Source organism: Loxodonta africana, chromosome 7 (assembly GCF_030014295.1).
Source record: "Loxodonta africana isolate mLoxAfr1 chromosome 7, mLoxAfr1.hap2, whole genome shotgun sequence".
NCBI classification, from domain to species: Eukaryota; Metazoa; Chordata; class Mammalia; order Proboscidea; family Elephantidae; genus Loxodonta; species Loxodonta africana.
In genome coordinates, this window is record NC_087348.1 from 62,779,687 (window position 1) to 62,804,847 (window position 25,161).

The window sequence follows — 25,161 nt, forward strand, 5'->3', positions numbered from 1 at the left end:
AATAGATGATATGAATGAATAATGTGGCTGTTAATGAGAGGCTAGAATAAAGCCAGGAGGTGGTGATGAAGCAGAAATGACAATACAGCAGTCTTAACTAAACCAACGTAAATGACTCAACGTGTTCAGAGTTAAAGGATTATAAAACTGAGTATAAGGAATTTCAATTTCAAAAAAACAAAGTTGGTAAAACACTTACCTTAATACAACAAGGGTCTGAAGTAAGCGTCTTTGGATCTAAAATGTCCACAACAGCTTCTGGAATAACTGCTTTCTTCATGCAAGACATGTTGAAGCCATAGACATCATCCCAAAAGGCAATTCTATCAGCATGTTTGTTCACATCGCTCACTGCCACAAGACTCACGGTGCAAATGTCAGGATAGACTGTAACAAATAAAATGCCCACCAATTCAGCATCATCTCCCTTTGTGACAGAATAGTATTCTTTTAAGGCTAAATATAAATACGAAATCCATTAGCATGGGTTATGAGCAATGGGAGAGAAAAATTTTCCCAAATTAATGAATGTGTAGATCAGGAAAAATAACCAAATTCCATCTTCTAGCTTCTTAGGGGGTAAAAAAAAACTTCCATTATCATGACGGTAAAATTAAAATAAGGGTTCCAATTATAAAAATTAAAATGACACAAATAATCCTGAAATGAACGTATTTATTAAAATTGAAACTCTTCATCAGACATGAAAGGGACTGGACAGTGGGTGGGAGAGAGATGCTGATGAAGAGTGAGCTAATAATATCAGGTGGACACTTGAGACTGTGTTGGCATCTCCTGTCTGGAGGGGGGATGGGAGGATAGAGAGAGTTGGAAGCTGGCAAAATTGTCATGAAAGGAGAGACTGGAAAGGCTGACTCATTAGGGGGAGAGCAAGTGGGAGTATGGAGTAAGATGTATGTAAACTTATATGTGACAGACTGACTTGAATTGTAAACGTTCACTTGAAGCTCAATAAAAGTTAATAAAAAAAAAAATTGAAACTCATAATACGCTGGTTTTTTTTAAAAAAGGTACCAGATACTTACTTTACATATTCTCTGAAATACACAGAAGAAACAAATCATTTAAAGAGCTACGTGACGTGTAAAAAAGCACTTTATACAATTTTATAGTTGTGTAGAAGACCAGTTCATCTGACCCTCTCTTATTATAAGAGAATTATTTAGAGAGGTAAGTAGGGACTAAAGAATACGTAAGCCATACTAATCAGCTGGACTTTATCTTAAGACTAATGATAATCCAATGAAAACTTTTACAGGAGGTAGCATGATCAGATCGCAGTTTTCAAAAGACCATCTGGAGTGCAAGGTGGAGAATGAATGGGAAGTTAGTTGCAAGACTGAAACAGACAAATGAAGAGATAGTAGTAATAATACGGATGATATGAACTAGGATGATGGCTGTGGGAATGGAAAGAATAAGATGTATGTACTGAAGTGATATTTAGGAGGTGAACTGATAGGACTTTGAGATAAACTGCATGTGGAGGTAAGGATGAGGGAAGAGTCGTGGATGTTATTCGCTTTAGCAACTGGGCAGATTGTGGTGCTAATCATTACAGTAGGGAATAAATAAGGACAGATTCAAGAGGAACATGAGGGTGTAATGCTTATGGGACAAACAGGTGAAAATATCCAATAGGCAGCTGAATATACAGGTCTGAAATACAGAGGCAATATCTGGGATGAAGACATAAATTTGGAGACCATGAGCATATAAATGGAAATTTAAATAACTGGAGCTCATGAGACTACCTAGGAGAGTATTTAATGAGGACCAGAATTTAAGGAATGCAAAGAAAAGCAGGCCAAGAAAAAATGATTGAGAAGCTGGGGTAAAAAGGAAACCAAGAAAGTGTTACTAAAGTCAAGAAAACAAAGTGATAACAAGTAAAGGATTTCATGGTAGAAAAAAATTTAAATAATCTTTTCTTTTTCTGTAACAAATAACAAAATTAACTTTGTCCTTCAGATATCAACTTTTAAGGAGTTCATGAATTAAATATACATTTCTCCTTATCAACAAATTAAAAGCAAGCATAAATGCACGGAAGATAATTCTACGTAGTGAGGGCAGAATTAACACACAGGAAATACTCCCGTGATTACTAACTAGCCTTCAGACTTAAACAGCAAGGAAACTACCCTCTCCTCCCAAACTATGTTTCTGTCCACAGCCTTGGAATTTTATTCAATGACAGCAGCAAGGCTGAAGTTCCACTAAATTATCCTCCAAACAAAGCCCATGATAAGATCTGCTGGCATCAAAGCAATTGTTTCTTGCAAACCTGACTTGTGAGATATCCAGAAAAAATACCCACGTCACTAATAAGAAGTTTCTCAAGTTTTCCCTAAGGCAGCAAGTCTGTGTGCCAGCTACACGGGCAGAGTCCACTGCTATGCAAACTGAGCAACTTCTACTCTCTTCTTCCTCCACGAACAGGTTAAGCCTCTTGACTTCTGTTTCAATTCCTGATTCATACAGATTCTCCAAAGTAACTGATTTGTTATTGAAAATGCTGGTCCAGTAAGAGTATAAGCTACAGCAAAGTATGTTTAGTTTCTTGGACCCAGATGAGAAACACTGAAGAAGAAATAGAGGATTCTGCAGTAACTTTAGGTATTTGGCTAATTTCTTAATAAATTATTTGACTGAATTTAATCTGACAATCACAGAAGCTTTGCCACATTATGGTCTATAATTTCATCCTTAAAGAGTACTATGATAAGGGTATAGACCAGAGGACAGCAAATATTTTAGGTTTTGCGAGCCATATGGTCTGTGTCAAAACTACTCAACTCTGCTGCTGTAGTGTGAAAGTAATCATAGACAATATGTAAGCAAATGAGTGTAGCTGTGTTCTAATAAAACTTCATCTATGAAAATAGGTGGGGGGCCAGATACACATAGCCCTGGTAACAGATGAGGGAGAAATGGAAGAAATCATTATTAGGGCTACCACACTGTACTGCTTCAGGTAGTGCCATTAACACTGTGGTTGTTGTCGTGTGCAACTGAGTTGGTTCCGACTCATAGCAACCCCACGTACAGAGTAGAATTGTTCCATAGGGTTTTCTTGGCTGTAATCTTTACGGAAGCAGGTTGCCAGGTCATAGACTATAGTCTACGGAAATGGAATATTCTCTGCTGTTGTGTAGTACACAGACATTCAAGTTACTTAACACAGTTCATAAAATTATTGTTTTTGAATATTATTAAAAATTTTAGGGGAATTTTAAAATGTCATTAGTCTCTATATCAGGAGTTGGCAAATTGTGGCCTATGGGTCAAATCCAGCATGTTGGATTTTTATTTATTTTTGTAAATAAAATTTAATTGGAACACTGCATGCTCATTCGTTTACATACTGTCTATGGCTACTTTCTGCTACAATGGCAGGGATGAGCAGCTGAACAGAGACATTATGGCCCACAAAGCTGCAAATACTATCTGGCCTTTTACGGAAAAGCCTGCTCTGCTGACCTCTGCCCTACATCGAGCAACGTGATATATTAATAATACCACCAAGAAATAAGGATAACTTTTTCATAAGGAAAAACTACAACTTACTGAAACTTAAAAAAAAAAGCTTTGAAAATATGCTGGTAAAAAGAAGAAACAAACTAAATTGGAATATGATTTACTTTTTCTAGTGTTAAGGTATATTTTTCAAGTTGTTATATTTTACATAGATACAGAAAATCATGGTTTTTCTATTTGTTAGAAATGAAATTTTTTCATCTGTAAATTAGTAAGATCTATAAATATTCATAAAGCATTTGTAATCAGTGTCATAGGTCAGTTTTGTTCTATTTCCACCTTCTCACAGCTGGCTAGAATTTTGGGCCACCTGCCAGCATCCTGACTAACCCTTCACCTTTACATTCTGACACATTTGTCATTTGATTTTTGCCAGATAGGGGCTATAATTGAATAATTATTCCTTCTTGTAGGTGAAATTAACAAAGCGCTGATTGGACAAAAGCACGGTCTTAACAGACCATTTATAAATTCATGGCTTTGACATCTGTGTCCTTCTCGATTCACTGCCCAGAATTCATTTGTCACTAGAACAGCTCGCATGGTAAACAGATAAGGATAGCAAATGCTTTATTCCTTAAAAATGGCTCACAAACTTTTGAACACTAAAAGATAAGATTGAGATGCACACAGAAACAATTCCTAGTGAACACTAACATCACTACTGGTATATACATAACCAATGAGAAAAAGGTTTTGGAACCACGGGAGATAAATAAGTAAAAATGAGCTATTCTTTTCACAATATATGGTCTTATCTTAAAAACATTAAAAAATAAAAAAGGTTCACCAATCACAAAGTCACAAAGAGCAGATATATTGGGAGGTGAATAAGCTTAAAAAAGTAGTTTACAACTTATATAATAAGGCTGTCTTAAAAAATTCAGTATATACTTATTTAGAAACCGGACACATTTCTCCACTGTTAACTTATCAACAGTAGGCTGAAATATGCTCTGAAACATAACATGCTGAAAAAGTAGAAAATGATACTATTACTGAACAAACCCAAAATAACAGAAGTAGAAGAGCAGATCTGATTATAAGGAAGGAGACAATGAATTTTGGAAATACTAAAGGACACCTCCCAAGCACTCTGAACCGGTATCAATGGCTGATTATATTGAGGTAGTCTATAAAAAAGTGTAGAAAAGGTGAAATGCTACATAAAAGTCAGATATTAATACCATGATGCTTAAATTCATTCCAAAAACTTTATAACGTATAAACCTAACACTAATTTCATGTTTACCAGCTGTGACTCAAAAGGGTAAATAACACTTACTGAATGACTACTTTATGTCAAACATTTATATTTAAACTTCTGAATGATTCTATAAGCTGGATTATAATCCTCATTTTACAGATGAGGAAACTAAAGCTCAGAAAGATAACTTGCCCAAATTACTGGTCTTCATCAGCTAACTAGATAACTAGTCAGTTGAGGAGGCAGGAATTCAATTTAAAACCTAACTGCAAAGCCCAAATGCTTTCCATTAAGCCAGAATGCCACATTTTATGCTTTTTAAATGGAAGAAAGGAAAAGAAGACCATCACCTTCCTAAGGTAAAGGGCACTTGTTGGAAGAGAAAGAGGAAGGAGATAAGAGGTTGAGACAGATTGGAGATTAGTAAAATTTCAGGGCAAAGTGAGGAAGATGAAGAAGTCTAGCATTACTAATTTCCTCTGAGTGGAGTAATGAGATGCTAGGCCAAAGGAAAGCAAACAAGCAGAGGTGAAGAAGATGAATGGCTCAGCTTTCCAATAGAGAGGGAAATAGCAAGGAAAGAGCATTTGCAAATTTGGTATTTATATTATACAAGACAGTGGCAGAATGGATAAACAAACAAACATGACACAAATACAGGCTGTCTACAAGAGACACACCTTAGACCCAAGGACACAAATAGGTTGAAAGTGAAAGGATATGGAAAACAAGAGTCCACGCAAACAGTAACCAAAAGAAAGCTGAGGCAGCAATTCTAATCATCAGACAAAATAGACTTTAAGTCAAGATCAGTTACAAGAAACAAAGGACATTATACAATGGTAAAAAAAAAAAAATAGGACCTAAATGACACTTCCCAACAAAGTAAAGTTCTGGACCAGATGGCTTGAGTGAAGAACTCTGTCAAACATTTATAGAAGTGGCCCCAATCCTTCTTAAACTTTTCCAAAAAACAGAAGAAGAAGGGATACTTCCTTCCTCATTCTATTAGGCAAGCACTACCCTGATACCAAACCAGACAAAGATACCACAACAAAGCTGTAGACCTAAATATCCCTCAAACTATATATACAAAAACCTTCAATGAAATACCAGCAACTGAATCCAAAAGCATGTTAAAAGGGTTATACACAGTGATCAAGTGAAATTTATCCCAGGTCTGTAAGGACAGTTCAAAATTTGAAAATCAACTTAATACTCCACATCAATAGAACAAAGGAAAAGAACCATATAATCAACAAAACTAAAGCAATTAAAAAAATCCAACACCTTTTCATGATAAAAACACTCAACAACTTAGGAATATAGGGGAAATTCCTCAGTCTAATAAAGGGCATTTACAAAAAACCCACAGCTAACTTTGTGGAGAAAGACTGTGAGCTTTTCCCTTAGGATCAGGAACAAGACAAAGATAACCACTTTCACCACAGTTATTCAATATTGTACTGGAAATCCTAGCCGGAGCAATTAAGCAAGAAAAAGAAATAAAAGGTATCCAAATTGAGAGAGAAGAAGTAAAACCACCCCGTTTCACAGATGACATAATCCTTTATATAGAAGACAGTTGCGAAAGGACAAATATGTATGATCCCATTTTGTAAAATATCTGAAATAGTCAAGTATCTACAGACTAAAATTTAGTAGTGGTTACCAGGGGAGGGTGGGAGGGAAGGAGAAAGGGGGTCTTATTGCTGAAAGGACAGAACTTCTTTCTGTTAAGGGAAATGGGAAAATTTTTCTTTTTTCAACTACATAAAAGGGAAGAGTATAATGAACTCTCAAGTACTTAAAATCTAGCTTCAACAATTTTCAGTACCTTTTTATTGCACTACATTTTAAGTTAACTTTGGGAGAACTGAAATCTTCATTGCAGTGAGTCTATCCACAAACATGGGTGTCTTTCCACTTAAATCTTCTTGCATCCTTCATTAGTAAAATTGTTCATCTAAGTCTTGCCTATTTCTCATCATGATATTTGATACCTCCATAATGTACTAATTCATTTATCATTTGTAGTCATTTGCAGCTGATATTAAGTAGTTTTATCTCCTCCTTTAATTTTTTTGACCTTCTGAATTCTTTTTCTTTTCTAGTTGCAGCGAGTAGTAAAAAAAAAAGTACTGCTGGTAAAATGTTAAATAACGGTGTTTTACTGGCCATCCATTTTGCTTTGACTTTAGAGGGAATGCTTTTAGTGTTTCCGAGACTTCCAGTTGAGATAAATATACTTTATCACACAAGGTAATATCCAACTACCCTTATTCTTTGAGTTTTTTTAATCAAGCATGTAATCTGTTTTGCCAAAAATCTTTTCAGATTTATGAACATAGGAATTCATTTTGCTCCTTAGCCCTACTAATATGATTAATTACATAATGTTTTAGCCCCAATTCCCTCTTGTCTGATACCAATATCATGGTTGCTGTTTTCTTCTTCTTTGGATTTGCCTGAGTATCATTATTTACTCTTTTAACTTTTCTGAATTATTTTGTTTTATGCGTGTCTCTATGAAGTGTTCAGGATTGGGATTTCTCTTGTGATCCAATCTAAAATTCTTTTTAATAGGCGAGTTTAATCCATTTACATTTATTGATAGATTTTTTATTGTTCGCAGCTCTAGTATTTTGTTATCCTTTCTGAATCTGTAGTTTTAAAATATTTTTGAAAGTAGTTCATTATATCATCTTTTTGATTTTTTCCATGAGTATTTGGTTCTTATATGAGTAAGTTAAAAATTTTTGTTCTGGTAGTTAACTTTATAATTACATCCTTATATATTATCTTTAGCTCTTTATTTTTAACACTATTTACTAATCTCCTATTATGAGTAATGATAAAAGTAGCGTTATCTCCTCATTGTTTCCCTTTCCTTTCCCTCTTTTGTTCACCCAATTATTATTTTTTATTAAAAAAAATAGTTGTATTCACACTTACCAGGATGGCTATTTAAAAAAAAAAATGTTTGCAAAGACATGGGGAAATTGAAATCCTCATCCACTGCTGGTGGGATTATAAAATGGTACAGCCACTATGGAAAACAGTTTGGCAGTTCCTCAAAGAGATGAACACAGAATTACTCCATAACTCAGCAGTTCTACTTCTAGGTATATACCCAGAAGAATGGAAAGCAGCAACTTGGACACCTGCATATCAATGTTCACTGCAGCATTACCATATTTTTATGCAAATAATGCACACCTTCCATGTTTGTTTGCCAATCCCACTCTCCCTCCATGAGGTATTTTCATAAGCACACTATGCTAACTTTTTTAACAGCAACGTAAAAACATATTGGCATAGTGGTGCTTACGAAAATATGTCATGGGGGGAGGGAAGGCACAGTTGGCAAACAAACAACAGTTGGAGTGAAAATACAAACACCAAATACAGAATTGGGCATGGACTTAGTATACAACATCAAAAAAAGCCAGAAAGCAAATCATATACTCTAATTCATTTGATCTGAAGGATCCAGAAATTTCCACCTCAGATTTTTTTTTAAAAATCAGGTTTATTGACATACTTTAAACACAGTAATAGTCATCCTTTTTGGTGTACAGTTATGTGTATTTTGATAAATATACATTGTTGTTGTTGCTGTTGGGTGCCGCTGAGTAGGTTCCAACTCATAGCAACCCCACGTATAACAAAATGGAATACCGCCTGGTTCTGCTCCATCCTCACAATTGTTGTTATGCTTAAGTTCGTTGTTGCAGCCACTGTGTCAGTCCATCTCCTTGAGGGTCTTCCTCTTTTTTGCTCACCTTCTACTTTATCAAGCATGTCCTTCTCCAGTGACTGATCCCTCCTAATAACATGTCCAAAGTATATGAGACGAAGTCTCACCACTCATGCTTCTAACGAGCATTCTGGCTGTACTTCTTCCAAGGCAGATTTGTTCCTTCTTCTGGCCCATGAGTATGTTCAATATTCTTCACCAACATCATAATTCAAAGGCGTCAATTCTTCTTCCGTCTTCCTTATTCATTGTCCAGCTTTTGCATGCATACGAGGCGATGAAAACACCATGGCTTGGGTCAGGCACACCTTAGTTTTTAAAGTGACATCTTTGCTTTTTAACACTTTAAAGAGATTTTTTGCAGCAGATTTGCCCAATGCAACGTGTTGTTTGATTTCTTTACTGCTGCTTCCATGGGTGTTGATTGAGGATCCAAGTAAAATGAAATCCTCAACAACTTCAATGTTCTCTTCGTTTATCATGTTGCTTATTGATCCAGTTGTGAGGATTTTTGTTTTATGTTGAGGTGTAATTCATAGTGAAGGCTGTAGTCTTTGATTTTCACCAATAAATACTTTAAGTCCTCTTTACTTTCAGCAAGCAAGGTTGTGTCATCTGCGTAACACAGGTTGTTAATGCCTCTTCCTCCAATCCTGATGCCCCGTTCTTCTTCATACAGTACAACTTCTTTGGATTATTTGTTGAGCAAACAGATTAAGTATGGTGAAAAGACACGGCTCTGAATGCACACCTCTCCTGACGTTAAACCATGCGGTATCCCCTTGTTTTGTTCGAATGACTGCCTCTTGATCTATGTACAAGTTCCTCATGAGCACAATTAAGTGTTCTGGAATTTCCATCCTTTGCAATGTTACCTATAACTTGTTATGATCCACACAGTTGAATGCTTTGCATATTCAATAAAACACAGGTAAACATCTTTCTGATATTCTCTGTTTTCAGCCAGGATATCAGCAATGATATTCCTGGTTCCGCATCCTCTTCTGAATCTAGCTTGAATTTCTGACAGTTCCCGGTAAGTGCACTGCTGCAGCTGCTTTTGAATGATCTTCAGCAAAATTTTACTTGCATGTGGTATTAAGGATATAGTTCAGTACTTTTCACATTTGTTTGGATCACCTTTCTTTGGAATAGACATAAATACAGATCTCTTCCAGTTGGTTAACCAAGTAGCTGTCTTCCAAATGTCTTGGGATAGACGAGTGAGCACTTCCAGTGTTGCATCCATTTGCTGAAACATCTCAAATGGCATTCTGTCATTCTGTGGGAGAAAGATGTGGCAGTCTGCTCCTTTAAAGATTACAGCCCTGGAAACTCCATGGGGGAGTTCTAGTCTGTCCTATAGAGTCCTTAAGAGTCAGAATCAACTTGACGGCAATGGGTTTGGTTTTTTTTTTTTTTGGTTCTCATATGCATGCAAAAGCTGGACAATGAAAAAGGAAGACACCTTTGAATTGTGTTGTTGGCGAGGAATACTCAATGGGCTGCCAAAAGAACGAACAAATCTGTCTTGGAAAAGGTACAGCTAGAATGCTCCTTAGAAGTGAGGATGGCAAGCCTATGTCTCACATACTTTGGACATGTTATTAGGAGGGATCAGTCCCTGAAGAAGGACATCACGCCTGAAAAAAGAGAGGGTCAGAGGAAAAGAGGAAGATCTTCAACGAGAGGGACTGACACAGCAGCTGCAACAATGGGCTGAAGCATAGCAACAATTACAAGGATGGGGCAGTGTTCTGTTCTGTTGTGCACAGGGTCGCTATGAGTCAGAACTGACTCAACGGTACCTAAAAACAATGACAACCACAACTGAGATACAAAAGGGACTTAATACCACAAACCTCACCACCCAATTTTATTCACTAGTATCATTTTAACGATTACTTTTGTAGTGCTAAATGTGCTTATTATTCTATTACTTGATTTTCAGCTTTAAATGATATTCTCTACATTCTTGTCATTAAAGAGAAAGCAAAGGAACTAAAAACACTTCTTCCCACCTGCCTTCACCTTTCCTTTCCAGTTTTTGTGAGATGTATCATTTGAAATTGTTAGGGTATAAAACATTTACATTCTATGTTACCACTCTAAAACATGTATTTTAGTCTTAATTAACTTATAGTTGTAAAAATACCCATGGCTTATGACTAAACATTTTCTTCATCATTTCTTGGTTGGTTGAATACAAAACAGTACAGTTCCTGACATACAATCGGTGCTTAATAAATCTTACCTACAAGTAACAGTAGTATTTAAGAAATGCTTTAACTTTAAAAAATTATTTTTGTTAAAAGAAATAGTAGCAAATGGGTACCACTAAAGTAGTATGGAATTGCTTGATAATAACAAGGACAATGAATACCCAAGTTATTGGCTGACTGTGTTTATAAAGCCTTTACGTCATTACATAGCAAGACATAAATTGGATATAAATTCACATAAAATAAATCATGGCTTCAACATGCTTATATGGGTCTTCAATGTTCTCTTTCTCTCGTAATACAATGGCTCTTTCTGATATCTTCACACTACTAATGGTTTAATAAACCTTTCCTTTAGAAAAACACAAAGGAAAACTTTGCAATAAAAAAGTGAACATTTAGATGATTGGTGATATTCATTATGGCATACTCATATGTACAAATAGGCTGTACCACTTCATGTTACTCTTCTTCCTCTTGATTCTAAGATAACAAATAACATTCACTAGAATGCCTGTGTACTTCCAAATTATCTTAACACTAATATTGTTGTTAGCTGCCATCAAGCCCAACTCATGGCAACCCCATGTACAACAGAACCAAACTGCCTGGTCCTGCACCAACTGTCTGGTGCTCCACCATCTTCAAATCATTGGTATGCTCAAGTCTACTGCAGCCAGTGTGCATCTTGAGTGCCTTCCAACCTATAGGGCTCATCTTCTAGCACTATATTGGACAACATTCTGCTGTGTTCCACAGGGTTTTCACTGTCTAATTTAGGAATTAGATTGCCAAGCTTTTTTCCCTAGTCTGTTTTAGTTTGGAGGCTCCGTGGAAACCTGTCCACCAGGGGTGATCCTGCTGGTATTTGAAATATTGTTAGCATGGGTTCCAGCATCATAGCAACACACAAGCTACCATAACACAACAAACTGACAGACAGGTGATGGAACACTAATATTAGCTATATAAAAGCAGGAAAACAGCTAGAATTATTAGCCTCCGTTCTACCTCTCTGATGATAGAAAACAACCCTGCAACTGTTTCATTAACTATAAATTCATTATTTGCATTGCTTAAGGCTCTTAATGAATTTCTCCAAGAATTCAATGATTTCATTATATTAAATTGTTGTCAGTCCTTCAGTAAGATCAATGAATACCACTCAGGAGGTTTGCAAACAGTTTTCTAAATCTCTCCTGTAACAACTTTAAGGCAAGAATCAGGTCAATAAAACACACTTTAGTAGGAAAACAGCAAGATATAGTGAAAAGAATATAACTTTTGGAGTCAGGCAGATGTGAGTTTAAAAAAAAGGAAGGTTTGGCCACTTAGTATGTGTTACCATAATAAAGCTATAAGACTGTTTCTAAAATCTCACAAGGTTGTTGTGAGGATTACAAGTTGTAACACAAATAAAGGTAGAGTACTTTACTTGGCAGATAATAGACAATCAACAAATGGGAAATGATACTAGTTTTTATTCATTAAATATAGCAGTCGTTAAAGAAAAAAGCCACTGCAATTATAGAAAGACATAGCCAATTGTTGCTAAGTAAAGCACAGAAAAATCCTAGCCAGGTTCATGTTAGAGATCAGGAAGATACCTGAGATGGTTGCAGAAAATATAGTGAGAAAATGAGGCACATTTTAAAAAAGAATGGCAATATATTTAAATGCTATTATAAAAAGACGTAGTCTGCTGTCTGGAGAACTTTCTCTGCCCTTCATGGATGGGCAAGAGACAAAAGTATGGTCAAGTGCTTTATGTCACTAGTTTAAAGTTCTTCTTTTTCATTCATTTTCATGTAACAGTTTTATTAACTGTAATCTCAGCATGGAACCCATTTGTTGACTTTGAAGCCTTGAGAAAAGGAAGGTGCAGGGAGAGATTAGTGAAGGGGGACAGATGTTTTTCAATGTAGTTTTAATGATTCAATTCAATAAACACTATGATTGCTCTATGTTCCAGGAGCTGTGGAGCATGCTGAAGAGTCAAAGATGAACAAAACACAATCCCTAACCTGAAGGGGAACGTTTTATTTGTTTACAACTGTTCACAGCAGAAGGCCTGTAAAAACACAGCTTTACTGTGAGATAATATGATTCGAAGTTTTCCAGGCACAGGAAAAGAAAGCCTTGCCAAATTTACTGGGGTCCATTTATCAACACTGAGGATGCTGTGCTTTAAAAAATTATTAGAAAACAGTCACCACTTTAAATGTTCTCATTAAATCATAAAGAAGCCAGGTTTATGTATATAATGAAGTCATGGAAAATTTACCATTAAATAATCTTCATCTTAGTATGAAATACGCTACTAAGAAAAAAGGACCTGAAGGTCATAGGGATTAAAAATGAGAAAGAGTTTCTGTTAGCTTTTGACTTGAAATCAAAAAGCTTCCAAAGCCTAGTCCTTAGTATTTTATAAAAGGTGTTCTTGAGAATACCATTAACTTGGAGGCCTGCATATCTTATATAATATTCTAGCCACAATATAGTAAATGAATGACTTAAAGCAACTTCTAATGGAAACATCTTTCATTTCCACTGGGAACTTTTTCAACCATGCAGTTTACTTGAAATCCAAAGGCTCATTTGGTTCTGCCAGACTAAAATTAGATTATCAAAACTAGAATTTTATACTCACCCGATCCTCCTTTTGCCAAGTATTTGTTCTTTGCGTAAAGGACAGAATCTAACATAGACTCAAAAAGAAGAAAATAGCCCTGCATAAAAAAGAAAATAATAGATTTTAGAAATGTGCAATATACTCATAAGGAGATGAATTTAAATTTCTGGGATATTCTTTTAATATAAAATGTATTATATTTCTGTCTCTGCCATATAATAGTCTGTAAAGTCTGAAATTATTCTTTTGCAATCAGTTCTCTACATAATAATTATTGGAAAATCTGGCCAAGGTATAAAGTGAACCCAGAGAGTTTATTACTGTAGAATGTACTGAATTCTCCTTTACACATGTTCCCACTTTTCAGACTACCTCCTCTTCATTAGAAGTTTAAAATAAAAATTGCTAATGTACTTTATATAACTTCCAGGAATACTGTGATACTAATGAGCGATAGTTCTCCACTGGGCAATATTTTCCCCCCTGGGGGGACATCTGGTGACATTTCTGATCATCACCACTGGGGAGAGGGGTGCTGCTGGCATCTGGTAGGTAGAGGCTAGGGATGCTGCTAAACATCCTATAATGCACCAAGATAGTCTCCTACAGTAAAGAACTATCTGGCCCAAAATGTCAACAGCACTGGGGTTGAGAAACTCTAGTCTAGAACACCATTTCCCAAAGTATTTGCTGCCCAGTTATTTTCTTCTTGGTAAAGAAAGAAATGGGGGAAAAAAAACTTCCTTAGTCAAAGAGGTTTGAGATACACCAGATGTTTTAGCGTGCTCTAAGATACATAACGCACATTGGTACATTAAACGTTCTGAGAAGTGTTATAGTAAAGACAACTGCTGAATGTATTTTAACCAAGTTACCCACTTTTTGAATACAGAACTCTTTTTGAATATTTAACATCTATCAAGACCTTGAAGAACTAGCGTTGCTTGAAATATAGCTTGTGAAACACTGCCCTAGTACACTCCAGACTGTACAGTGCAGTAATGGGTCCTCTACCAAGAAAGGATCATCAGCACAAACGAAGAGAATGTGCTGCTATTGCTGTCAGATATGGTTCATTCTAATGGTATGCCACAAGGTTTATTACAAAAATGACGGAGTAATCATGGCTGAGAAATCAATGCCAGTCTCAGGCAGTCTCTCCCCTTATAGGCCACCCTTCCCCTCAACCTCCCCTAAGCAGGAAAAGGAAGTGCTCAGCATAGTGCTTAGGGCATAATACATCTTACAGTGAGCAAAGGTGAATGTGTCCTAATGTTAGCATTCTAACACAAACTTATTTTCACCCACTCATTTGTTTCGTGTATGAATAACCGTCCAACAGGATAAACAGAATATCCTTTAATCACTTGAACAAAAAGTCTCAACTGTTTCTCCAGACCAACAACAAATCCCTGCAAATCCAGAGTAGATAATCTTCATAAGAGGTTAACAGCAAATTTAAATTTATAGAAAATACAGCTCTCATGCTTCTATCATTTAAAGGAACTAATTACTTTGCTAACAACTCTACATTGAGTTTACCTAACCCCTCTCACAGCTAACACACTAATTCATTCATAAAAAAATAATTGCCTACCAAAGAAGGACTCAGCAACAAAGCTCTTGTACTAATGTGTTTACATTAGGAAAATGAAGCATTTAGTGGAAAATACTTTTTTTGGAGGTCAGGGGTGAGCAGAGTACTTCAGTAATACGTCAAACACGAGTTAGTTCCTCATCAATATCACCTGTGATTTCAAAGTACAAGGGACTTTTGGAATTCAAATAAGTAGTCTTCACCAATCATATGTAAGTCATGCAGATCTACATGCATAAAATGCTTACAAATAGGCATGTATCTGTTGTTTAAAGTGTCTTCTAATCTATGCCAACGAATTATTAAAAGGTGGGACAACTGCTTGCCTTTGGGGAAAATGATCAGCTGTAGAACATCTTAATAGATGAGAGAAAAAACAGTCCCTATCTGCAAGAGTGGGACGTGTTAAAGCGGCATTAACAGTCTGACTATGACAACAGATTCATGCTTTAGTACAATATACGATATTTAGTACAACATACAATATTGAAATTTAGTACAATATTCAGTATACTTCAATCTTTTTTGGAAGAGAAAAATCATTTCTTAATGATTTTGCACTGTGTTAAACTGTTTTTTAGTAGTGCTCTTTCAAAGTACGGACCTAAACCTCAGTATTTGTTTTCATATGATCAAATTCCATCTTATTTCCATATACTACAAATAAAATTATTTTGGATCAATAATTGAAAGTAGCTCCTTTTAGCAATATGCTCATTTACTGAATTTAGGACAAAGTTATTACTAGCAATTCACCAGAGATTAAATTATGCCATATTTTAATTTGGTACTATGGTTAATATCAACAGACTTCTGGATTTGAATCTCAGCTGGGCCCATTTCTCTATGTGACCTTGGGCAAATTAACGTAATTGTGCTTCAGCTTCCTCATCTGTAAAGTGGCAAATAACTTAAAAAATCAGTTGCCAATGATTCTACTCTGACTCACAGGGACTCTACGTGTGTCAGACTAAAACTATGCTCCATAGAGTTTCAATGGCTGATTTTTCCGCAGCAGATCACCAGGCCTTTCTTCCACAGCACAACCAACGTTTTGCTTAGTGGCTCGTTAATCATTTCCATCACCCAGGGGCTCCAGGTAATAACCACAATATACTTAACAGAGCTGTTGTGAGGATTAAATATGTTAATATGTGCAAAACATTCTGGAACAATAAATATTAGCCTAGCTGAATAAATTAAGAGCTATTAAAATATATTTATGAAAGACTATTTATATTTTAAAATTATGTTTAAGAAATTAGAAAATAAAACCTTACCAGGCTGTCTAGAATCATATAATGTTTATTTAGTGAACAGTCCTATATTACAACCCAAGATTCAGAACTGAAATTCTTGCTTTTTGGGGGGCATCTATCAGAATACATTTTCTTGTGTCATTTATTTTTTCAGACCAGGTGAAACTATGTGCATATACACACAGACACAGAGACACACACACGCACAAAACACTCAAAATTTCTCTATAACTAAGAAACAGAACTTAAGAAAACCAATCAAAATAATTGGATCAAGTTTTCCAAATCAGGGCAAGTTCCAACCTTAAGATTCTTCACGTAAAGAATGTCACAGGGATTTTTTTTCTTGTCCCCAAAACTCAATCTTACTTAATACACTGCTTTTTGGTATTTACACTTAAGACATTCCCATATGTCTCTTTTGAAATAATAAACACCAATAAGCATTTTGCCACAGACTCCATACCTTTAGCTAAGATTAGAACCCCAATCAGACAACATCAGAGATAGTTTCCAAGGTTCTATTCAAACATCTAATTTTTACATAAATCAGTCCCAGAGAAGTTAAGCATCTTATTTTAGGTCATACAGCTGGATAAACTACTGGGGAAATTTTCAACTCCCCTAACAAAATGCTGACCTTAAGATTCAACTGCTAAACACAACAGTGACAGAGAGTGCACATGAATAAGAGAGAAAAGATAATCTTCCCTGGCATCAAAAACCTCTTCCATAAATGCCATGTCTTCTCATTTCTTCAGAGTCAGCCATCACTATTAGAGAATTTCTCAAAACAAATGACTAAATGTTTCTACTGATGCATGAAAAGGATTTAGAACACTGCCTGGGGCACACAGCTAACACATAAAACCCATGAAAGACCACACTAACTCAACATCATGTAGGGTCAGCTACTGCAGGGTAGAATTGACACTAAAGTGAATAGAAGCAGAAACTTTAAGTCTTTTTTCTTTCACCTTTTCCATTTGCTATCTTCTTTTTCTCTCTTCATTGGCATATGATTAAAAACTGTATCCTACTCTATTTTTTTAAAAACAGTATTTTATTGTATTTTAGGTGAGCATATACACAAAAATTAGGTTCCCCTTTAACAATTTTTATACAAACTGTTCTGTGCTATTCATTACAACGTGCCAGCATTCTCATTATTCCCATTCTGTTTCCGTTGATCTAGCTTCCCTTCCCCTCCTTGCCTTCTCATTTTTGCTTATGGGAAACCAAGCCAAACCAAACCAAACCCATTGCCGTCGAATCGATTCCCCGACTCATAGTGACCCCATAATAGGACAGAGTAGAACTGCCCCATAGAGTTTTCCAGGAGCACCTGGTGGATTCAAACTGCCGACCTCTTAGATAGCAGCCGTAGCACTTAACCACTACACCATCAGGGTTTCTGTTTTTGCGAAAAGGCTGACCATTTGCTCTCATATAGTTAATTGTTTAAGGGAGAACGTCACTCACAGGTGATATTATTTTATAAGCCAATCAATCAATCATTTGGCTGAAACGTGACCTACAGGAATAGCTTCAATTCCAAGTTCAAAGGGCATTTTAGGGCAATAGTCTCAGCCAGTAGGTCTGGCTGTTTTTAGGAATTTGAGTTTCGTTTTACATTTTTCTTCCATTCTCTCCAGGATCTTCTATTGTGTCCCTGGTCAGAATGAGTCAGTCGTGCTAGCCAGGTACCATAAAGTTCTTCTGGTCTCAGGTTAGAGAAGACTGTGGTTTGTGTGGGCTATTAGTCCTGCAAACTAGTTTCTTCTTTGAGCCTTTGATTTCCTTCATTCTCTTTTGCCTCAAGAAGTAGAGACCAATAGTTGTATCTTAGATGACTCCTCGCAAGCTCTTAAGACCCCAGATGCTACTCACCAAAATAGGATGTAGAACTATGTTATGCCAATTGACTAAATTGGCCCCCAAGACTATGCTCTCAAAAGCCTTTTGAGCCAGTAAACCAATTCTGCAAGTTGTCTGAATATGTCTAGGAAGCATCCATAATGGTGCCTCCTATGTGGTTTGTTATATATGTCGATATATATACCAAAAAACCAAACCCAGTGCCACGGAGTCGATTCTGACTCACAGCGACCCTATAGGACAGAGTAGAACTGCCCCATACGGTTTCCAAGGAGTGGATGGTGGATTCGAACTGCCGACCTTTTGGTTAACAGCCATAGCACTTAACCACTATGCCACCAGGGTTTCTAATATATATACGGCACACCCAAACATGTATATACAATACCTACAGATGTATCTATAGATGCATATGCATTTACTCGCATATGCTTTCCTATAAACATATATGCATCCATACCTACCTATGTAACCACACACATATTTTTTGGTTATTTTTACTATTGTCGCAAAATTATATATGTTATAACATTTACCAAAATTGTCCCCTTTTCGCATGTACTTCTTGGCGTCTTTATTTACCTTGGTCAAGTTGTGCTGCCTTTACCCATATTTGGGATTGCCTTTCATATCACCATAAGTAACAACTGTCTGCTATCTAGACAGTGATAAAAAAGTGATTCCCCCTCCTTCTCCCTCCCATCCGTGTATCAAAGAACTTAGCTTTCTGTACATATATGTATTCTTGACTTTTTTATAATAGTAGGGCCGTAGAGCATATTAAATAAGACTGGAATTTATAATGGGTATAATGCAATTCATATTATTTCAGTGTGATAACATTGCTGGCTCTTGGCTACCATCCAATGTGGAGATATTAGTTTTGAAAATCAATGTAAGTGCTACAACATATGCAGTACCAATATATGACATTTGTGAGATAAAATTAGCATACCAGTTAATATTATCAGATGAAAAGATTCTTATAGGTATTACTAACATTAGTTGACCTTTCTCTCAACTTTCCACTTTGCTCAACTTCATTTTACCACAGGCTCCCTCTGTGAGCCTCTAAGTTCCTGGGAACTGTCCTTGGTCCTGAACCACGTCATTTATTACTGATATCGGAAGGCTGTGCTCCAGGTGACCTGCTCGTCCGCAGTGCAGTTCAGCCTGCAATTTCACAGGCCGCTGCCTCACCTGCAGGGGTGCCATCTGGGAAGGGAATTATACTCGACATATCCTCCCACGATGCTCATGGGTATTCTTCTTTTCAAACTGACATTTACTTTTTTAAATTAAATCTTGCATTTACACTTCAAAAATTACTATGAAAGGAACATATTGAATTAAATATGGAAATAGAATATTAACATTATTTGTTGAAATGGCAATACTATTTTTAAAATGCCCACTCACAGTATCTTCTTGGATCAGATACATTAGTGATAAAAGTGATGCCTTTAGTTAGTATAAGGTACTTCTCTAACTTTTTTTAGCTCATATAACTGAATTTCTGACACATTTAAGTAAAATTTAACTACTGAAAAATGTGAGGGAAGAGAGAGGTAGAAACAAAATGAAGAGTTAATTTGTAAAATGCTGAGTGACAAATAGTAAATAATCTGGAATTACTTAAAAATAAAATTAAAGATTACTTGTAACAAAGAAGCAAGCTTACAAAACCTAATTCTGATTTCTAAGTAGTATATAAAGAATAATCAATATTCGATGACTTTTTTCCTAATGTTACTCCCAATTGTCTAAGACTTTACTATACATAAAATTCTATCCAATGTGACTAAGACAAAAAAAAAAAAATTTTTTTTTTAAGACTAGAAGTCAGTTATTAACTGAAAATGATACATTCTTGGTAAAAACATATAAATGTAAATTCATTTACCAATACTGTTCGAAGATAAGGCCATTGATTAGAAGCCTTATCCTCTTTGTGTAAATCACATTTATAATTGATTGTAAATCATTACTTTAAAATAGAAAGGAAATTCAAAGGCACTTGCCATGTGGAGATTCCACGTCGATTTTCCTAATTCCCACCCCCTTGATCCTAGTCGTTCACAACTGTTTTACTCACAACCTGACTGAACAGCAATTTTTTTTTTAAAGCAATTTGCCCTTACTGAGATTTTCTAAAGCAATTTAGTTTTCATAGAAAAAAAACAGCTATATCCTTTTTATAATCTTATTCAACAGTATATTTTAATATTTAACTGCTTTATAGCAGACAAGCACAACAAACTGTTGTAGACACATAACTCAATTGATAGGAGGTAGCATACTGAATTACATTTATTAGCTTTAAGTGTGCAGAGAACCATAGAAATCTAGTAATATGTTATATCAAAAAAAAAAAGGGCAGTACATCATTAATCTGGTGAACTAGTTAACTGTAGGTTTTTAGCGGGGGGGGGTTATTGTATATTCATGTGATAAAACATACTGTCATGATGTCACCTCCTCAGGAAAATCTTCTCTGATGCTCTAGACTAGGCCTAGTGTCCTTTATTATACTCATCATTGTATGATGTAGTTTTCCTTTAGAATAGCAACCACATTTTAATTATGTAATTATTTATTTTAAAAAGCTTTTTAATGTTTGTCTCAGACATTAAATCATAACCTACATGAAGGCAGGGGCTCTGTCTATCTTGTTTATTGTTCTATACCCCAGCTAGGTGCTCAATAAATACCTGCTGCACAAAGAAACTTCTCTGGTATTCTTCAAATAGGATAATATGACCTGAGCCAGAGGTTGAATTATGATCAAAGCATAGAAATGAGAGCTCTAAAGAAGGTTTTCTCAACCATGGCACTACTGACCTTTCAAGCTGAAAAATACTTTGTTGTGTAGGCTGTTCTGTCCATTGCAGGATGTTTAGCAGCACCCCTGGCTTCTATCCGCTAGATGCCAGCAGCATGCCCTCCACCCAGCTGTGACAACACAGAAAGTCTCCAGACATTTCCAAATGTCCCTGTTGAGAACCACTGTTCTAAACCAAACCAAACCAAACCCGCTGCCATCCGGTCGATTCCAACTCATAGTGACCCTAAAGGACAGGGCACAACTGCCCTATACGGTTTCCATGGAGTGGCTGGTGGATTCAAACTCCTGACCTTTTGGTTAGCAGTCATAGAGGGGTATCTGAAAAGCAACTGGATAAGCATTCTCTCCTAATCTACTGTACTCTCTGCTATGTCCAAGGTTGTAAAAAAATCCAAACTTAAGATGTTATGGGATGTAATGTAACCTATTTATTTTACTACCACATTTACAATAGGCTTAGATACTGAACACTTGAATTGCAAAGGTTTTTCAACAATTTCCCCAGTCCCTCATGTGACATTATTACCTTAAAATGTGCTAATGCCAACCACTTGCTTTATCACAAAAGTGATAATAATGAAGTTACATGAGAGTTTTCAAGATAATTATGCAAAATTCTCTTGAGTAAGTTATCTTCCCAACTGACAGCTCTAATGACACACTACACTCACACACTTGGCAAACTGCGAGGCAGCTGAGGCGATCAAACAAGAATACCTGTATCTTTTATACTTATTTGCTGAAGAAAAGGTAAGAAAAATAATTTTGTTTTGAACATGCATACACACACACACACACACACAGAGGCATCCCTTGTTGAATGTTTTATGTATCTGCTTAGATAAATTTCTGGATTAAAAAATACGCACCCTTAAGAATTCCTGGATTAAAAAATACTCACCTTTAAAATTTTGATCTGTATCATAAACTGGCCCACGGAAAGGTAATGGCAATTTTTACTCCCACAACTGTGTATGTGGGTTAAAGACCTAATTGTGAGTAAAAGGTGTAAAATTTGTGACGAATATGTGGAAAATAGTTTCATGGCCTCAGGGGAAAAAAATAAAGTACTAACCACAAAGAAAAGACCAATCAATTTGACTACAGAACTTCTGTTCATCAAAAGACATCATAACAAGAATAAAAAGTGAAGTCACAGAGTTTGAAAAGATATTGGCCACACACATCTCCAACAAAGGATACGAATCTGAATTATATAATGAAATCTAACAAATCATTATGAAAAGGACAGCCCAAAATGAGAAATGGGGCAAAATACTTTTATATCGTTACTTTACAAAGCCCCACTTGTCTGTCAGTTTGTCATACTGTGGTGGCTTGCATGTTGCTGTGATGCTGGAGGTTATGCCACCAGTATTTCAAATCAAGATGCACTGATAATTACTGGTGATTGGAATGTGAAAGTTGGAAACAAAGAAGGATCAGTAGTTGAAAAACATGGCCTCTGTGACAGAAACGTCGCAAGATCGCATGATAGAATTTTGCAAGACCAGTGACTTCTTCATTGCAAATACCTTTTTTTCAACAACATAAACGGCGACTATACATGTGGGCATCACCAGATGGAATACACAGGAATCAAATCGACTACACCTGTGCAAAGAGACAATGGAGAAGCTCAATATCATTAGTCAGAAAAAGACAAGGGGCTGACTGTGGAACAGATCATCAATTGCTCATACGCAAGTTCAAGCTGAAGCTGAAGAAAATCAGAGCAAGTCCACGAGAGCCAAAACACAACCTTTAGTATATCCCACTTGAATTTAGAGACCATCTCAAGAATAGATCTGACACACTGAACACTGATCATTCTGAACACTGATGTCATTGTGGAATGACATCAAAGACACCATACATGAGGAAGCAAGAGATCATTAAAAAGACAGGAATGAAAGAAAAAAACCAAAACAGATGTCAGAAGAGACTGAAACTTGCTCTTGAATGTAGAGTAGCTAAAGCGAATGGAAGAAATGATGAAGTAAAAGAGCTGAACAGAGGATTTCAAAGGGCAGCTTGAGAAGACAAAGTATTATAATGACATGTTCAAAAACCTGGAGTTAGAAAACCAAAAGGGAAGACACTGGGCATTTCTCAACTTCAAAGAACTGAGGAAAAAACTCAAGCCTCGAGTTCCAATACTGAAGGATTTTACAGGGAAAATAAACGAAGCAGGAAGCATCAGAAGAAGATGGAAGGAACACACAGTTACTGTACCAAAAATAACTGGTCGACAATCAACCATTTCAGGAGGTAGCATATGGTCAAGAACCGATGGTACTGAAGGAAGAAGTTCAAGCTGCACTGAAGGAATGGTGAAAAACGAGGCTCCAGGAATTGACAGAATACCATTTGAGATGTTTCAAAAAACAGATTCAGTGCTGGAGGTGCTTACTCATCTATGTCACGAAATTTGGAAGACAGGTTCCCGTCCAGCCAACTGGAAAAGATTCATATTTGTGCCCACTCCAAAGAAAAGATGATCCACCAGAATGGGGAAATTATCTAACAGTATCATTAATATCACACACAAGTAAAAATTTTGCTGAATATCATTCGAAAGTACTTGCAGCAGTATACTGACAGGGAACTGCCAGAAATTCAGGCCGGTTTCAGAAGAAGATGTAAAATGAGCGGTATCATTGCTGATGTCAGATGGATCCTGGCTGAAAGCAGAGAATACCAAAAAGATGTTCACCTGTGTTTTATTGATTTTGCAAAGGCATTCGACTACGTGGATCATAACAAATTATGGATAACACTGTAAGGAATGGGAATTCCAGAACACTTAATTGTGCTCAGAGGAACCTGTACTTAGAACAAGAGGCAGTCACTCAAACAGAACAAAGGGATACTGAATGGTTTAAAGTCAGGAAAGGTATGTGTCAGAGTTGTATCCTTTCACCATACTTAATCTGTAAACTAAGCAAATAATCCAAGAAGCTGGACTATACGAAGAAGAATGGGGTATCAGGATTGGAAGAAGATTCATTAACGACCTGAGATACGCAAATGACACAACCTTACCTGTTGAAAGTGAAGAGGACTTGACGCACTTACTGATGAATATCAAAGACCACAGCCTTTAGTATGGATTACACCTCAACATAGAGAAAACAAAAATCCTCACAACTGGACCAATAAGCAACACCATGATAAATGGAGAAAAAATTGAAATTGTCAGGGATTTCATTTTACTTGGATCCACAATCAACACCCGTGGAAGCAGCAGTCAAATCAAACAACCCACTGCATTAGGCAAATCTGTTGCAAAAGATATCTTTTAAAGCGTAAAAATACAAAGATGTCACTTTAAGGACTAAGGTGCCCCTGACCCAAGCCATAGTGTTTTCAATCACCTCAGATGCATGCAAAAGCTAGACAATGAATGAGGACCAAAAAAGAATCAATACCTTTGAATCATGGTGTTAGTGAAGAGTATTGAATATACCATGGACTGCCCGAAGAACGAACAAATCTGCCCTGGAAGAAGTACAACCAGAATGCTCAGTCAAAGTGAGGACGGCGAGACTTCGTCTTATATATTTTCCCTGGAGAAGGATATCATGCTCTGTAGAGGGTCAGCAAAAAAGAGGAAGACCCTCAACGGCATGGACTGACACAGCGGCTGCAATAATCGGCTCAAGCATAACAAGGATTGTGAGAATGGTGCAGGACCAGGCCATGTTTCGTTCTATTGTATGTAGGGTCACCACGGGTCAGAACCAACTCTATGGCACCTAACAACAACAAATGTACATATTATTATATGTGCTCAATTCTGGAAGGCATATTACCTTTGTGTCCTTTCTTGTTGATATTTACTTTTAAAAAGGGAGGAAAAAGTATATGCTATTTCATTCTAGATTTTTGCATCCTTACTACAGTATATATAAAAAAGACTTTCAAAGACAGAGGATTCTATACAATATATATTTTAATTTTAAAATGCTGATTCATGAAAATGTGGCTGTAGATTTAAAACGGTCAATTATTTATCACTTGCCCATTGTTTCAGTCAAAGAAGGAGCGTCTAAAAAATGTTGGATATATTTTAGAAAGCATGTCTGTCCCTTCTTTAATTACATATTGGAATTTTTCAGCTTCTCAGTTCTGAAATCCGAGTGGAAGTACCAAAGTTAGGAGGGACTTACAGAATTTAGAAGATACCATAAATGATAT

The 25,161-nt window shown here is 36.3% G+C and overlaps 1 protein-coding gene across 3 annotated transcripts in view; it reads right to left on the bottom strand.

The window, feature by feature from the left end:
* The window catches only part of PRMT3 (protein arginine methyltransferase 3), a 127,755-nt gene that overhangs the window by 62,479 nt on the left and 40,115 nt on the right, over window positions 1–25,161 (bottom strand). For all 3 annotated transcript variants that reach the window (XM_003411968.4, XM_064288346.1, XM_023550778.2), the window contains exons 11-12: window positions 13,401–13,479; window positions 200–387 (exon numbers count right to left, since the gene is read on the bottom strand). In XM_003411968.4, the coding sequence (XP_003412016.2) occupies window positions 200–387; window positions 13,401–13,479 (267 nt within the window). The remainder of the gene's footprint in view (window positions 1–199; window positions 388–13,400; window positions 13,480–25,161) is intronic.